The 16502-nt window shown below is 43.4% G+C and overlaps 1 protein-coding gene across 1 annotated transcript in view; it reads left to right on the top strand.

Moving 5' to 3' along the window:
• Positions 1-16502, top strand: part of LOC126293219 (homeobox protein Hox-A1-like) — a gene marked incomplete at its 3' end in the record, with an annotated part of 51365 nt that overhangs the window by 29369 nt on the left and 5494 nt on the right. The window contains 1 exon segment of the mRNA XM_049986341.1: positions 14333-14682. Coding sequence (XP_049842298.1) covers positions 14333-14682 — 350 coding nt within the window.

Below are 16502 nucleotides of genomic sequence, written 5' to 3'. Positions count from 1 at the left end.
GGACTTTGAGCGAGGGCGTATAGTGGGCATGCGGGAGGCCGGGTGGACGTACCGCCGAATTGCTCAACACGTGGGGCGTGAGGTCTCCACAGTACATCGATGTAGTCGCCAGTGGTCGGCGGAAGGTGCACGTGCCCGTCGACCTGGGACCGGACCGCAGCGACGCACGGATGCATGCCAAGACCGTAGGATCCTACGCAGTGCCGTAGGGGACTGCACCGCCACTTCCCAGCAAATTAGGGACACTGTTGCTCCTGGGGTATGGGCGAGGACCATTCGCAACCGTCTCCATGAAGCTGGGCTACGGTCCCGCACACCGTTAGGCCGTCTTCCGCTCACGTCCCAACATCGTGCAGCCCGCCTCCAGTGGTGTCGCGACAGGCGTGAATGGAGGGACGTCTTCAGCGATGAGAGTCGCTTCTGCCTTGGTGCCAATGATGGTCGTATGCGTGTTTGGCGCCGTGCAGGTGAGCGCCACAATCAGGACTGCATTCGACCGAGGCACACAGGGCCAACACCCGGCATCATGGTGTGGGGAGCGATCTCCTACACTGGCCGTACACCTCTGGTGATCGTCGAGGGGACACTGAATAGTGCACGGTACATCCAAACCGTCATCGAACCCATCGTTCTACCATTCCTAGACCGGCAAGGGAACTTGCTGTTCCAACAGGCCAATGCACGTCCGCATGTATCTCGTGCCACCCAACGTGCTCTAGAAAGTGTAAGTCAACTACCCTGGCCAGCAAGATCTCCGGATCTGTCCCCCATTGAGCATGTTTGGGACTGGATGAAGCGTCGTCTCACGCGGTCTGCACGTCCAGCACGAACGCTGGTCCAACTGAGGCGCCAGGTGGAAATGGCATGGCAAGCCGTTCCACAGGACTACATCCAGCATCTCTACGATCGTCTCCATGGGAGAATAGCAGCCTGCATTGCTGCGAAAGGTGGATATACACTGTACTAGTGCCGACATTGTGCATGCTCTGTTGCCTGTGTCTATGTGCCTGTGGTTCTGTCAGTGTGATCATGTGATGTATCTGACCCCAGGAATGTGACAATAAAGTTTCCCTTCCTGGGACAATGAATTCACGGTGTTCTTATTTCAATTTCCAGGAGTGTATGTTGAGATAAGTCTCACACGTTACATGCTCATCAAAGAAGAAAGGTCGTAACACATGAGCTTTCCACAAACCACATCACACCGTTACCTTTCGGCAGCCCTGCTGCCATTGACATAAAGCACAGCTTCATCACGGAACAGCACACAGTCTGTAGTAAAATTGATATTTCCATCCAGTATCCGCAGACCATTCACCCATCTGCATGCGTCTATCGGCTTCACAGGCGTCTTCTAACCAAACTGCGCGCCTACGGAGTATCGCCTCAGTTGTGCGACTGGATTCGTGATTCCTGTCGGAAAAGTCACAGTTCGTAGTAACAGACGGAAAGTCATCGAGTAAAACAGAAGTAATATCTGGCGTTCCCCAAGGAAGTGTTACAGGCCCTCTATTGTTCCCGATCTACATTAACGACATAGGAGACAACCTGAGTAGCCGTCTTAGATTGTTTGCAGATGATGCTGTCTTCTAAAGTCATCAGTTGATCAAAAGGAATTGAAAAATGATTTAGATAAGATATCGGTATGACGTGAAAAGTGGCAATTAACCCTAAATAAGGAAAATTGTGAAGTTATTCACATGAGTACTAAAAGAAATCAGCTAAATTTCGATCACGCGATAAGTCACACAAATCAGAAGGCTGTACATTCAGCTAAATACTTAGGGGTTACAATTTCAGATAACCTAAATTGGAGCGATCACATAGATAATATTGTGGGTAGAGCAAACCAAAGACTGTGATTCATTGGCAGAACACTTAAAAGGTGCAACAGGTCTACTAAAGAGACTGCTTACACCACGCTTGTCCGCCCTATTCTGTGCGGTGTGGGATCCGCATCAAGCGGGACTGACGGATGACATGGAAACAGTACAAAGAAGGGCAGCTCGTTTTGTATTATCGCGAAATAGGGGAGATAGTGTCACAGACATGATACGTCAATTGGAGTGGCAATCATTAAAACAAAGGCGTTTTTCGTTGCGGCGGGATCTTCTTATGAATTTTCAATCACCAGTTTTCTCCTACGATTGCAATAACATTCCGTTGGCACCCACCTACATAGGGAGAAATGATCATCACGATGAAACTAGAGAAATCAGGGCTCGGACGGAAAAATGTAAGTGCTCGTTTTTCCCGCGTGCCGTTCGAGAGTGGAACGGTAGAGAGACAGCATGAAGGCGTTTCATTGAACCCTCTGCCAGGCACTTTATTGTGAATAGAACAATAATCACATAGATGTAGATCATATTCATTTATGAGATGTACGGATGGAAACCACTCTTCTGCCACGAATTTGTGGATGGTTGACCTTGAAACGCCCGTCTCCGTGGATGACCGATGAGGCCATTTCTTTGGGCTAGCATAAACCTTGGTCATGAGAGCCTCTCTCGTTTCGTCTGAGGTCTCTGGCCTCCGGAACGGGTTTTGTTCAACACACTACCTGTTTCTTTAAACTTGGTGATTAATTTCCCGACGGCAGTAAAACAGTTGGCTTTGAGGGCGCCGAAGATTAAATTTTTCCACAATTTTGCAATACGACCGTCCTTCTCGTCCACTTTAGAGTACCAGCTCCACTCATTCTTCTTTAGACAGACCCACATTTCAATCTGGAAATAAAAAAATATTAGAATTACTAGAATTTATTTTATTTATATTTATTTATTAATTAATATTTATTGAATCTAGAATATTTATTAGAATTTATTAGTATTCCCTATGTGCTCTCAGTGTGACGACAACCTGTAGAGCTACTCTACTGTGAGCTGATGGCATGCTGATCTATCTAGGCTCCACTTACCACACAATGTCACAGAGTACTGACGCCTGAGCAAAAAAGTTTGACGACCATTTCCGAGTGACCCATGGGGAGATGCGTGCTGGAGATTACTGGAGCACACAGGGAAAGAGAAAAATTGATCGGGGGACTTCATCATCATCGTCATCATCATCATCATCATCACCACGTCCCTCCAGTCTCTATCATTCACCCACCCATCTCTTACGAGGTCTACCCAGTTCTCTATTCCTAGTCGGCCGATAATTCATTCTGTCTATTTGGCAACCTGTTGTCTGAGATTATGTCAACGTGATCCTTCCTCGTCATTCTGCTGTCTTCTATCTTGTTATTTACTGGAAAGATATTTAAATTTGATTTTATTGTATCGTCCGTTACTCTATCCATTTAATTAGAGTCTCTCACATATCTCATGAACATCATCTTTGCTGTCTGTATAATGATTTTTCTTTTTTTGTTACTGTCCATGATTCGAGACCACATACGAGAGTAGTGCAGCCATAACTTTATAGAATTTCATTTGTGTCTCCTTTCTTGTTTTTCTTCACAAAATTCTTCCAGCTGTTCCGCAGATAGCTTGATAATTAAACGTCCTGGCAGATTAAAACTGTGTGCCGGACCGAGATTAGAAATCGGGACCTTTGCCTTCGAGTCTCGGTCAGGCACACAGTTTTAATCTGCCAGGAAGTTTCATATCAGCGCACACTCCGCTACAGAGTGAAAATTTCATTCTATCTTGATAATTGTTATTAAACTTCTTCTCAGCGTCTTTTTGTTAAAACTAGTATCACATCCTAAATAACTGAAGTGGGATACTTGTTTTAATTTTTTTTCATTTATTATGATTTTCAGTCTCACTGGATTCTTTCCTATGACAGCCTTTATATTTGTCTATTTGCAGATACAGTTAAGTCGTAACATATGGCGTTTTAACTAAATCTATACATTGCTCTCTGCAAATTCTCTACTGTTTACTGTATAATTGTGTGCCATCAGCATAGAACAGAATATTCAGTGGTATTAAAAAAGTGCTATTTTAATTCTCTTCCATTTCATAACTACATCGTCAGTTCACAAATAAATAAAGTAGGTGATAGACGGCACCCTTCTCGAACACCTTGATTTACTAATATTACATGTGACATTTTTGAACCTGAACTCTTTCTGTATTCAAATATAGATTCTTTACGGTACTAATAATGTGATTAAGAAAATCTTTGATTTCCAGTAGTTTCCACAAAAGGGGTGTTTTTACCTTATCAAAGGCTTTCTCATAATCAATAAATTCTAAATGCGTTTCTAAGTTAAATTTTAAGCCTGATTGTCCTTCTCAGATTATTGCATCAGCAGTACTTTGTAATCTTTGATTAAGAATTTTCCCGTAAATTTTGTATCCTGCATTTAGTGAACTTATTCCTCTGTAATCGCCTGTGTTCTTCTCTGGAAAGGCCGTAATTCAAGGCAGGGACGCAATATTCCATCCCTGCATGCTCACCTTGCTCGCCGGGGAAACAGTGAGACAGGCAGTTACGACTCTAACAAAACTACTTCTTGTAATCCCGTGCCAATAAATCCATAGCAGTGAGATCCGGCGATTTGCGGTGTCCCTGAAACAAATTCTCCTCTTCCAATCCGTCCTATCCGATTGTTTGTTTTCCGGCGTATCCCAGCAGTCTCACTCATTTCTCCATCACTCTCTGAGAAACACCCTTTTGAACTTTCGCGTTAAAAAACAAAAGCTTGCATAAGTATGATAATTCAAATTTGTCGTTTCGAAGACATATGATCTACAGAGAAAAACTAGAATATAGGCTATAATGTGCAAACTTAATCACCTGTTACCTGATCTTTTAAAACAGTCATATTACAGTTTTTGCTTATTATCTTTTTCTAGTTTTTTGTTTTGTTTTCGTGTACATTTACCAAAAAATAAACTTTTTAAAATAACAATAATTTGAAGATGAAACACAGATAAAATTTTGCAGTATTAGTTGAAAACAGTCTTGGTTGCAATTTTAGTTTTTTTTATTATTTATCAACTACGCGTTTCACCTTACTTAGGCATCTTCAGGCAGATCTTAATAACGCCTATGCAGGTCTTGGAGTCACTCAAGTCCATCTAGAAAGTATTTACTGACATTAACGAAGGCGACGTTGGCCTGATGTACTCGACTATGCCCTTTAGCTACACTGTCTAATGGATCGTCCTAAGGAATACCAAATTAAGATCAGCCTGAAGATGCCTAAACAAGGTGAAACGCGTAGTTGATAAATAATAAAAGAACTAAAATTGCAACCAAGACTGTTTTCAACTGATACTACTAAACACTGGTTTGCTGAAGCATGCCACAGATGGACTGGACAAAATTTTGCTGTTTTAAGAAGAATATAAAAAGGTGATAGGATAGAGCGGAGAACTGTTCGTGCTATTACCGATTTTAACTAGCTGTTAATACCTTAGAATGATTTCTTCGAGCTGTTGACCGTCAGTTACAACAAAAAGTTTGGTTAGCAGCAGAGAAATAGTATTGCTAAACGTATGAATTAACTTAAGGTGCTCATCCGTGTACAACATTAAGTGGTTTCTTGACTAGATCGCCAGGACATTACACTTATTTACTGTTATTCTCGTCCGTATGGCTGGTAGAGATAGTCTTTACTGTTCTGAATTTAGCCTCACCAGTTTATGTAGTATTTTTTCTGCTATGTCTTTTGTTGCCTTACGTTTCCGTGGAAATTCAATTTCTCATCTATGTGTAACACAAGAGAGAAGAGCCTGGATTAAAAAACGTATAAAACGTTGATTCGGTCTTCTATTCTACTGTTAGGTGACAATCGATCAAGTGGTCCGCGCCATTTCCTGTTCTCGCTGAATCGTGTATAGCATTCATAGGTGATTGCGTTTTCGAAATGTCGTGAACGTTGAGCTCCTCAAGAACACAAATAGGCCAGAATGAGTCTTCTCACTCAGTCATCTCATGCGATATAGTGAATAAGGGGATAGTTTCCTAATGCGTATAATTGCTGGTTTCTTGATATGTGACTGCAGCATGTAAGTGCATTCTTACAGAATTTCACCACGAATTGTGCATGTCCCTGCCAAAAATCGCAAGATGTGTGCAGCATCAAACGGATATTACCAAATAAGTAACAGAATTTAAAAAAAATAAAAATTACTTCACTTCTGCTCGTAGTCTTCTACGCCTCTCATGGGCATAACTGTTACCATTAAAGTATCGGATTGTGACATGTTTGCGTCTTTTATAAATAAATTATATTTCCTCCTTCTGTTCAGTAACATAAAGCTCTATTTTTGTACCTCGAACTTGTGCATTACAGTATAATTTTTCACCATTGCTAACTTCGACAAATTCACAAAAATCTCAAATTCTTTTATTACTTCAGGCACACATCTTATTCCTACTCGTTTCGGGATTGACATGCTGCATCCTAAGTGTACAGCACGTGCTGTGCATGGCATTCTAACATCAGACCTAACAACATTTTAATTTTAAATACATTTTTTGTAATGAGTAATATTTTTCTGTGTACATAATTAGATACAGACAAGTTTCTAATGACAGCAGTTTCTTATTAGTTTCGCTTATTTAGTTTTAGTCGTACATACTCCAACATATTTTGTGTGAAAAGTATGAGATTAACCAAATTTTAATTATCTTGTTCTAAAGATAATAATTAACCGGAATAGTTTCCAATGGACTTTTATTTATCATGTTCCAAAGATAACAATTAGTCGTAACAGATCCAGTGGGAACAATAGTGATGACGTAATTTCTCGTCCATTAACCAAATTGTGATTTTGGAAAATGTAAAAATTTTCAATGAAGAGCAAATTTTTAAATAATAAATATCCGTTCCAATCTGCCCCACTCCATGTTTTAGCCACTTTCTCGAACTCCTTCTCGGCGGCAGGAACACGACTCTGGAATAACGTCCCGCAGTACATTAGAGAACAGAATAACGTCTCCAGCTTCAGAAGACAGTTAATGACACACCTTCTGACGCAATAGTAACGATTACCATTGTATCTGCACACCCGTGTACATCTTTGTTTCCAACCAGATGTTCGTCATTTCGCAATATTCTTAGCTGGTGCAGTTCCCTTAAATTCCCTGTCTACAGAACTCGCTATACCAGAAAACATACATCTTGTGTTCCTACAAATCTTTTTATATCTACCACTGTCATTATTGTTATTACTCTCGTTATTATTATTATTATTATTATTATTATTATTATTATTATTATTACAGGTATTGTCAGCAATAACCTGGTCACAGGAGAGTGCGTAAAGCCTGGTGTCAGGAATACAGTACATGGTCATTGGAACAGTGGTCCCAGCTTATATACACGGACGAGTCCAGATATAGCCTGAACAGTGATTCTCGCCGGGTTTTCTTCTGGGGTGAGTCAGGAACCAGATACCAACCCCTTAATGTCCCTGAAAGGGACCTGTATGAAGGTCGTGGTTTGATGGTGTGGGGTGGGGTGGGATTAGATTGGTGCATGTGCACCTCACATGTCTTCGACAGAGGAAGTGTAACAGGTGAGGTGTATCGGGACATCATTTTGCACCAGTATGACCGCCTTTTCAAGGATGCAGTGGGTCACGATCCCACCGAGCTGCCATCGTGGAGGAGTACCTTGAAACGGAAGATATCAGGCGAACGGAGTGGCCTGCCTGTTCTCCAGACCTAAACACCATCGAGCACGTCTGGGATGCTCTCGGTCGACGTATCTCTGCACGTCGTCAAACACCTACGACACTTCAGGAAGCTCCGACAGGCACTGGTGCAAGAATGGGAGGCTGTACCCCAGCAGCTGCTCGACCACCTGATCCAGAGTGTGCCAACCCGTTGTGTGGCCTGTGTACGTGTGCATGGTACTCATATCCCATATTGATGTCGGGGTACATGGGCAGGAAACAGTGGCGTTCTGTATCACATGTGCTTCGGGACGGTTTCCTCAACTTATCACCAATACCGTGGACTTACTGATCTGTGTCGTGTGTGTTCCCATGTGCCTATGCTATCAGCGCCAGTTTTGTGTAGTGTCACGTTGCGTGGCACCACATCCTGCAATTATCCTTAATTTATGAGTGTAGCATTAGCGCTCAAATTTCAGCCCTCGTCGCCGATGAACGGGAGTCTACAAGGATGCATGAAACAGGAGTCTGCTGCAAAGCCCCATACACAGCAACGTTCGCTGAACGGTCGTTGATTACACACTGTCTGTAGCCTCTTGGTTCATCTGGAAGGTCACTTGCACAAGAGTTGCACGGCTATTCGCCCGTACACACCTCTGCAGCCGTTGTTCACCCATGTCGTCTATGACAGGTTGTGCGCTACAGTTGCCTCGGCATCAGTTTTGGTTATGGTTGTGTTGGGGGAAAGAGACCAGACAGCGAGGTCATCGGTCTCATCGGATTAGGGAAGGACGGGGAAGGAAATCGGCCGTGCTCTTTAAAAGGAACCACACGGGCATCTGCCTGGAGCGATTTTAGGGAAATCACGGGAAACCTAAATCAGGATGGCCGGACGCGGGATTGAACCGTCGTCCTCCCGAATGCGAGTCCAGTGTGCTAACCACAGAGCCACCTCGCTCGGTATCAGTTTTGGATAGCATCATTTTTTCATACATCGTGGACTTTAGCCATGGTGGCACGCAAACTGTTAGCAAACTTACGCAGTACAGTAATACTTCCACCCTTGGCCCGAAATCCAATGATCACGACCTTTTGGACGTTATATAAATCGCTCCGTTTTCGCAGTACAACGACTGCACTTTCTCCCGAATCCCCCCAATACACTTTATATACCCTCCACTGCTATGTGCCGTCTGCGAGTGGTTATAACACGATGACGTCGAACATTGGCGGAGGTTAACATTAATGTGACTGGACGTGTAAGTATATCAGTTACCGAAAAGTAACACTGGCAGCACTCACTGTTATCGAGAATTAACAGTTCAGCCCGTTCTTACACTTACACTGTAGTACTGAGACTAACTTTCGGTCAGATGACAGCCTTACTTTTCTTGTTATACTATTCTTTTGGTGTTTTAAAATTATTTACTTACTAGCTACTTTGCAGTCATAAACATCTTTATTTTTTAACTAGCTGCACCCAGCCGCCCTTTGCTATGCCCCAGGCTGCATAAATGGAAACGAAATAGAAGAGAAAGCACACGTTTCTAATATGTATGGGAATTTGATATACGTCCTAAACACAGAGTTACTAAAGACAGCCTTCCGAAATACCTTCCCAAAAGAAGACGAGGTAAATATTCCAGAATTCGAATCGAGAACAGCTGCCAACATGAGTAACGTAGAAGTAAATATCCTCGGAGTAGTGAAGCAACTTAAATCACTTAATAAAAGCAAGTCTTCTGGTCCAGATTGTATACCAATTAGGTTCCTTTCGGAGTAGGCTGATGCATTAGCTCCATACTTAACTATTATATACAACCGTTCGCTCGACGAAAGATACCTACCCAAAGACTGGAAAGTTGCACAGGTCACGCCAATATTCAAGAAAGGTAATAAGAGTAATGCACTAAATTACAGGCCCATATCGTTAACGCAGATATGGAGCAGGATTTTGGAACATATATTGTGTTCGAACATTATGAATTACCTCGAACAAAACCACACAGTCAACATGGGTTTAGAAAACATCGTTCCTGTGAAACACAACTATCTCTTTATTCACATGGAGCGTTGAGTGCTATTGACAAGGGATTTCAGATCGATTCCGTATTTCTGGATTTCCGGAAGGCTTTTGACACTGTACCACACAAGCGGCTCGTAGTGAAATTGCGTGCTCATGGAATATCGTCTCAGTTATGTGACTGGATTTATGATCTCCTGCCAGAGAGGTCACAGACCGTAGTAATTTAGGGAAAATCATCGAGTAAAACAAAAGTGATTTCTGGCGCTCCCCAAGGTAGTGTTATAGGCCCTTTGTTGTTCCTTACCTGTATAAACGATTTGGGAGACAATCTGAGCAGCCGTCTTCGGTTGTTTACAGATGACGCTGTCGTGTATCGACTAATAGTCATCAGAAGATTAAAACAAACTGCAAAACGATTTGGAAAAGATATATGAATGATGCGAAAAGTGGCAGTTGACCCTAAATAACTGAAAGAGTTACTCATCCACATGAGTGCTAAAAGCAACTCGTTAAACTTCGGTTACACGATAAATCAGTCACATATGAAGGCCGTAAATTCAACTAAATATCCAGGTATTAAAATTACGGACAACTTAAATTGGAAGAAACACACAGAAAATGTTGTGGGAAAGGCTAACCAAAGGCTGCGTTTTATTGACAGGACACTTAGAAAATGTGACAGACCTACTAAGGAGACTGCCTACACTACGCTTGTTCGTCCTCTTTTAGAATACTGCTGCGCGGTGTGGGATCCTGACCAAATAGGACTGACGGAGTACGTCCAAAAAGTTCAAAGGAAGGCAGCACGTTTTGTAGTATCGCGAAATATGGGAGAGAGTGTCACAGAAATGATACAGGATTTGGGCTGGAAATCATTAAAAGAAAGGCGTTTTTCGTTGCGACGGAATCTTCTCACGAAATTCCAATCACCAACTTTCTCCTCCGAAAGCGAAAATATTTTGTTGACGCAGATCTACATAGGGCGGAACGATCACCACGATAAAATAAGGGAAATCAGAGCTTGTACGGAAAGATACAGGTGTTCGTTCTTTCCGCGCGCTATACGAGATTAGAATAATAGAGAATTGTGAAGGTGGTGCGGTGAATCCTCTGCCAGGCACTTAAACGTGATTAGCAGAGTATCCATGTGGATGTAGATAAATCTCCTTCCTTTTTCTGTCTCTGTCCATCTCCCTCTCCCCTTTCTTTCTCCATTTCCCCCTCCCCCTTTTTCTCCATCTCTCAGTCCATCACCTCCTCCCTCTCTGTCCATCTCCAGGTTCCCGTTTTCTACGTTCATTTCTTCCCATCCCTCTTTCCACCTCTTCTTCCTCCACTCTCTTTGACCTTGATCCTTGTTTATTGTTACTGCAAACTCAGATTCTGTAGTAATTAACCAATAAGCCAACTTTCCTGTTTGTTGACAACGTTTCACTACTGTGTATGTACATCTGTATCTGTCTAAACGTTTATTACAGTAACGAGTAAAACTTTTGAATAATCGGAAATCTACGACTTGAGATTTTTGGTAACCACGTTTTCAATTTATCTCTTACTAGTAAATATTTATATATTGTAAGTATTAAAAGTATACATATATTAAATAATTAGGTACCTTAAACACGCCAGTATTAGAGATCAGTGTTGTGTCAAAACAGTCGGTCAAGGACCTGCGGAGATTAACGATTTTTAACAAACCAACATATAAATTTTTATAACGTTTCCCCTTGTATTACTTAATACCAGATGGCATTCCAATAGCTGTATAAGAACACTCGAGTATTCGAGTACAACATTGTTTCTGAATTTCAGAGTAATACTTGAAGATCTTTCGGAGAGCTGAAATTCTGAAGAAACGAACAACTATGTTCGCGCTTACGAGGAGCGTCAATAAAGTAATCACACTGATGTGAAAAAAAATGTTGCTTACCGTTTTAGTCCAATTGACATTTTAATTCTGTCAGAGAAAGCAAAGAACTTGGAAGAGCAGTTAAACGGAATGCAGAGTGTCGTGAAAGTATGGTGTAAGATGAACATCAACAAAAGCAAAACGAGGATAATGGAATGTAGTCGAATTAAATCGGGTGATGCTGAGGGAATTAGATTAGGAAATGAGACACTTAAAGTAGTAAAGGACTTTTGCTATTTGGGGAGCAAAATAACTGATGATGGTAGAAGTAGGGAGGATATAAAATGTAGACTGGCAATGGCAAGGAAAGCGTTTCTGAAGAAGAGAAATTTGTTAACATCGAGTATAGATTTAAGTGTCAGGAAGTCTTTTCTGAAAGTATTTGTATGGAGTGTAGCCATGTATGGAAGTGAACATGGATGATAAATAGTTTGGACAAGAAGAGAATAGAAGCTTTCGAAACGTGGTGCTACAGAAGGATGCTAAAGATTAGATGGGTAGATCACGTACGTAATGAGGAGGTACTGAATAGGATTGGAGAGAAGAGGAGTTTGTGGCACAACTTGACTAGAATAAGGGATCGGTTGGTAGGACATGTTCTGGGGCATCAAGGGATCACAAATTAAGCATTGGAGGGCAGCGTGGAGGACACAAATTGTAGAGGGAGACCAAGAGATGAATACACTAAGCAGATTCAGAAGGATGTAGGTTGCAGTAAGTACTGGGAGATGAAGAAGCTTGCACAGGATAGAGTAGCATGGAGAGCTGCATCAAACCAGTCTCAGGTCAGAGGACCACAACAACCTTAAAAGTAGTTCCCTTCTGATTGCACACACTTTTTCCAACCCTTTTGCCATTGATGGTAGCATTTCTGAAACTCATCTTCTGTAATATCCTCGAAGACCCTCGTCACAGCCTTTTGTGTTGTTTGAAATTGTGTCCCTTGACCGCCGTTTTGACTCTTGGAAATAGAAAAAAGTCGCACGGAGCGATATCTGGTGAATAAGGTGGCTGTGGTAGTACTGAAATTTGTTTTGAGGTTAAAAATTGCTGTACTGACAGAGCATTATCGTGATGCAGAATCCAATTATCAGCAATATTGGCATGGACACGAAGAACTCTTCCTAAAATTTCTTTGTAGTAATATTGGTTAACTGTTGTCCAGGAGGCACCCACTCTTTATGAACAACTCCCTTGGAATCAAAGAAGCACACAAGCATGCATTTCACTTTTGATTTTGACATGCGAGCATTTTTTGGACTGGGTGATCCCTTTGAGCACCATTCCGAACTTTGGCGTTTTGTCTGTGGATCGTAAGGGAAAAACCAATTTTCAGCACCAGTGATAACACGACTCAACAATTCTGGATTGATTTCCGTTTGCTCTAACAGATCGGCTGCCACAGTTTTCCCTGTTTCTCGCTGTTATGGTGTTTGATTTTTGGGGATCATTATTGCACAATTCTTTCAATTACCAGGATCTTCAGTCATTATTAGACGAACCGCTTCTCGTATACAGAAAAGTAGGTGTTTCTAATCGCAAATCTGCGAATTTTTTTGATCAATTGCTTTGAAATCTTGGCATAACTTTCCATTGGTGTATGTGCGTGTTTTTAGTTACCTATTTTTTAAGTGAATGTAAACATAAATTTATATAAATTTAAAAATGGGGAAACATTGTTAAAAAACTCAAAATGTTACATATACATATATTATACATTATATGTTAAACAATACTTAAAATTATGCCTGTATTAGAATTTAACATTGTGTCAAAATTTCAAAGTAATTGGTCAAAAACTTTCGGAGATTAACGATTTTGAAAAAAAGAACATGTACTTTTTTATTTATGCAAGGTGGTCCATTGATAGTGACCGGGTAAGATATCTTACGAAATAAGCATCAAACGAAAAAACTGCCAGATGGCGCTATGGTTGGCCAGCTAGATGGCGCCGCCATTGCTCGTGGTTGACGCTTCACATGTGGCTGTACTCTTCCTGTTTCCTTAAATAACGTAACTATCCTGCGAACGGTCCGGACACTTGGATGATGTCGTCCAGGATACCGAGCAGCATACTTAACAGACGCCCGTTGGTCATTTTGATCACAATAGCCATACATCAACACGGTATGATCCTTTCCCACAATTTGTAAAACGGTCCATTTTGACACGGGTAATGTATTACGAAGCAAATACCGTCGGCATTGTAGGAATATTACGTGATACCATCTACCTATACGTTTGTGACTATTAAAGCGCCTTCTATCACAAAGCGAAAAAAATTGTCCAACTGAAACACTCATATTTCTTTATGTACTACACGAATACGTAATAAAAAATGGGTGTCCTTATTTTAAAAAGGCTGTTGATATCCGTTTGACCTATGGCAGCGCCATCTAGCGGGCCAACCATAGCGCCATCCGGTTTCCCACTTCAAGGTAGACAAGTTTCGTTCTTTGTAGTTTTTTCGTCTGACGCTTATTTCGTGAGATATTTGGCCTGGTCAAGATCAATGGACCACCCCGTATAGTTTGACCCATCCTCTTATTTAAGAATCTGCCTTGCATTTTCAGGACTGTGATGTGCAAATACGATTAAACTGCATAAATGTTTGTTGTCTAATTCTTCTGTCTGTTTCGACAGCCCCGAAACCACCTCCTGACGGGTTCGCGCTGGCCGGCGGCGTGGCTGGACCGCACGCGGGGGCGGCGTCCCCGTTCAGCGCGGCCGGGGGCGGCGGGGGCGGCGCCGGCCCCCTGGCCACCTCGCCGTCGTCGCTGTCCGCCTCCGCCGCCGCCGCAGCCGCGGCCGCCGCAGCCGCCGCCGCCGCCGCCTCCGCAGCCAGCAACACGGGCCGGACCAACTTCACCAACAAGCAGCTCACCGAGCTCGAGAAGGAGTTCCACTTCAACAAGTACCTGACGCGGGCGCGGCGCATCGAGATCGCGTCCGCGCTCCAGCTCAACGAGACGCAGGTCAAGATCTGGTTCCAGAACCGCCGCATGAAGCAGAAGAAGCGGCTCAAGGAGGCGGCTGCCAGCGGCGGGCTGCTGGGCCAGGGGGCGGCGGGGGCGGCTGGGGTGGCGTCGGAGGCGGCCGCCGTGCTCAGCAGCGCCAGTAATTCGCCCACCGCCGCCGGAGCCGCGCTCAGTGAGAACAGCCAGGAGGCCTCGCCTCGGGCCACTGCATCTGAGCACTAGTCCGCTTCCTAGGCCAGTCGCATCCACTCTCCAACTGACCACCAAAGTCGTGGTCCAACCAGTGAACTACCAGAAGGTGTAGCTCTGCCTCGAGATGGTCCTCGGTCTCCCATCCAGCTGAGGACTACAGTGTTGGTCCAACTAGTGAACCAGCTGGAAGTGTCATGTGGGGTACTTCTGGCTGAAGCTGGTCCTTGATGTTCCATTAACTCTCCAACTGAGTGTCAAAATCGTTGTACACACAGTGAACAACTGGGAGATGCAATCTGGGCTAGTTCAGAGTCAAGGTGGTCCCCAGTGTACCATCAACACTCCAGCTCAGTGCCAAAGTCGTAGTCCAACCAGTGAACTATGAGAAGGCATCATCAGGCGTGGCTCTGGCTCAGGCTGGTCCTCAGTCTCCCATCCAGCTGAGGACTACAGTGTTGGTCCAACTAGTGAACCAGCTGGAAGTGTCATGTGGGGTACTTCTGGCTGAAGCTGTTCCTTCATGTTCCATTAACTCTCCAGCTGAGTGTCAAAATCGTGGTTCACACAGCGAAAAACTGAGAGATGTAACCTGGGCTAGTTCATATCCAAGCTAGTCAGTGTGGTATCAACTCTCCAGCTCAGTGCCAGTCGTAGTCCAACCAGTGAACTACCAGAAGACACAATCTGGTGTAGCTCTGAATCAAGCTGGTCCTCAGTCTCCCAGCAGCTGTCCATCTGAGGACTACAGTGTTGGTTCAGCTAGTGAAAAAAGTGTCATGTGGGGTACTTCAGGCTGAAGCTGATCCTTGATGTTCCAGCTGTCAAAATCGTGGTCCACACAGTGAGCAACTGGGAGATGTAACCTGGGCTAGTTCAGATCCAAGCTGGTCAGTGTACCATCAACTCTGCAGCTCAGTGCCAAAGTCGTGGTCCAAACTTTGAGCACCTGGGAGGTGTCAACTTGGGCAACTTGGGCCGATCCTTAGTTTGACAGCCACTTTACAGTTGAGTGTCAAAGTCATGATGGACTGATAAGTGGTGTGACATCAGCTCATCGGCTGAATGTCAAAGTTGTACTCTACACAATAACCAATTGGGATACATCATCTGGGGTAGTTCAGGCTCAGGCTGGTTCTTATTTTGACATCAACTCTTCAGCTGACTGTCAAAGTAATGATCAACTGTTCTGTGATATGATATCAACTCTCCACCCCACTGTCACAATCATGATCACACAGTAAACAATCAGTAGACGTCATCTGAAGTAGTTCAGGCCCAGACAGGCTCTCATTGTGCCATCGACTCTGCAGCTGAGTGCTAATGTTGTGCTTCAGACTTCAGATGACTACTGACAGAATAGCCCACAGAACTATCCAGCTGAGTGCCAAAATAGTTGTCCTGCTGACTGTCAACGTTATGATCAACTGACCTGTGATTTCACATCAACTCTCCACCGCAGTGTCACAGTCATGATCACACAGTAAACAATCACGAGACGTCATCTGGGGTAGTTTAGCTGAATCCCAAAGTCATAGACCACACAATGAGCATCCAGGAAACAGCATGTGGATTACTTCAAGCTGTTGGTGGTCCACAATGTGTCATCGCGTCTCCAGCTGAGTGAACAACCAGGAGCCACCAGTTGGAGCAGTCCAGGTTCAGAATGGTCCTTGCTGTCCCATTATGCCTCAGAGCACACAGTGAAGGCTCAAGATGTGTCACTTGATCTAATTGGAAGTCTCAGAACAAATGTTTCACACAGAGAGCATTACTAGGTGCTTCCACCTCAGGCCTTAGTTTCATCACCAATATCTCAT

This window comes from Schistocerca gregaria, chromosome 10, assembly GCF_023897955.1.
Source record: "Schistocerca gregaria isolate iqSchGreg1 chromosome 10, iqSchGreg1.2, whole genome shotgun sequence".
In the NCBI taxonomy this organism is placed as follows: Eukaryota; Metazoa; Arthropoda; class Insecta; order Orthoptera; family Acrididae; genus Schistocerca; species Schistocerca gregaria.
This window is presented reverse-complemented; position numbering and strand designations above follow the sequence as displayed.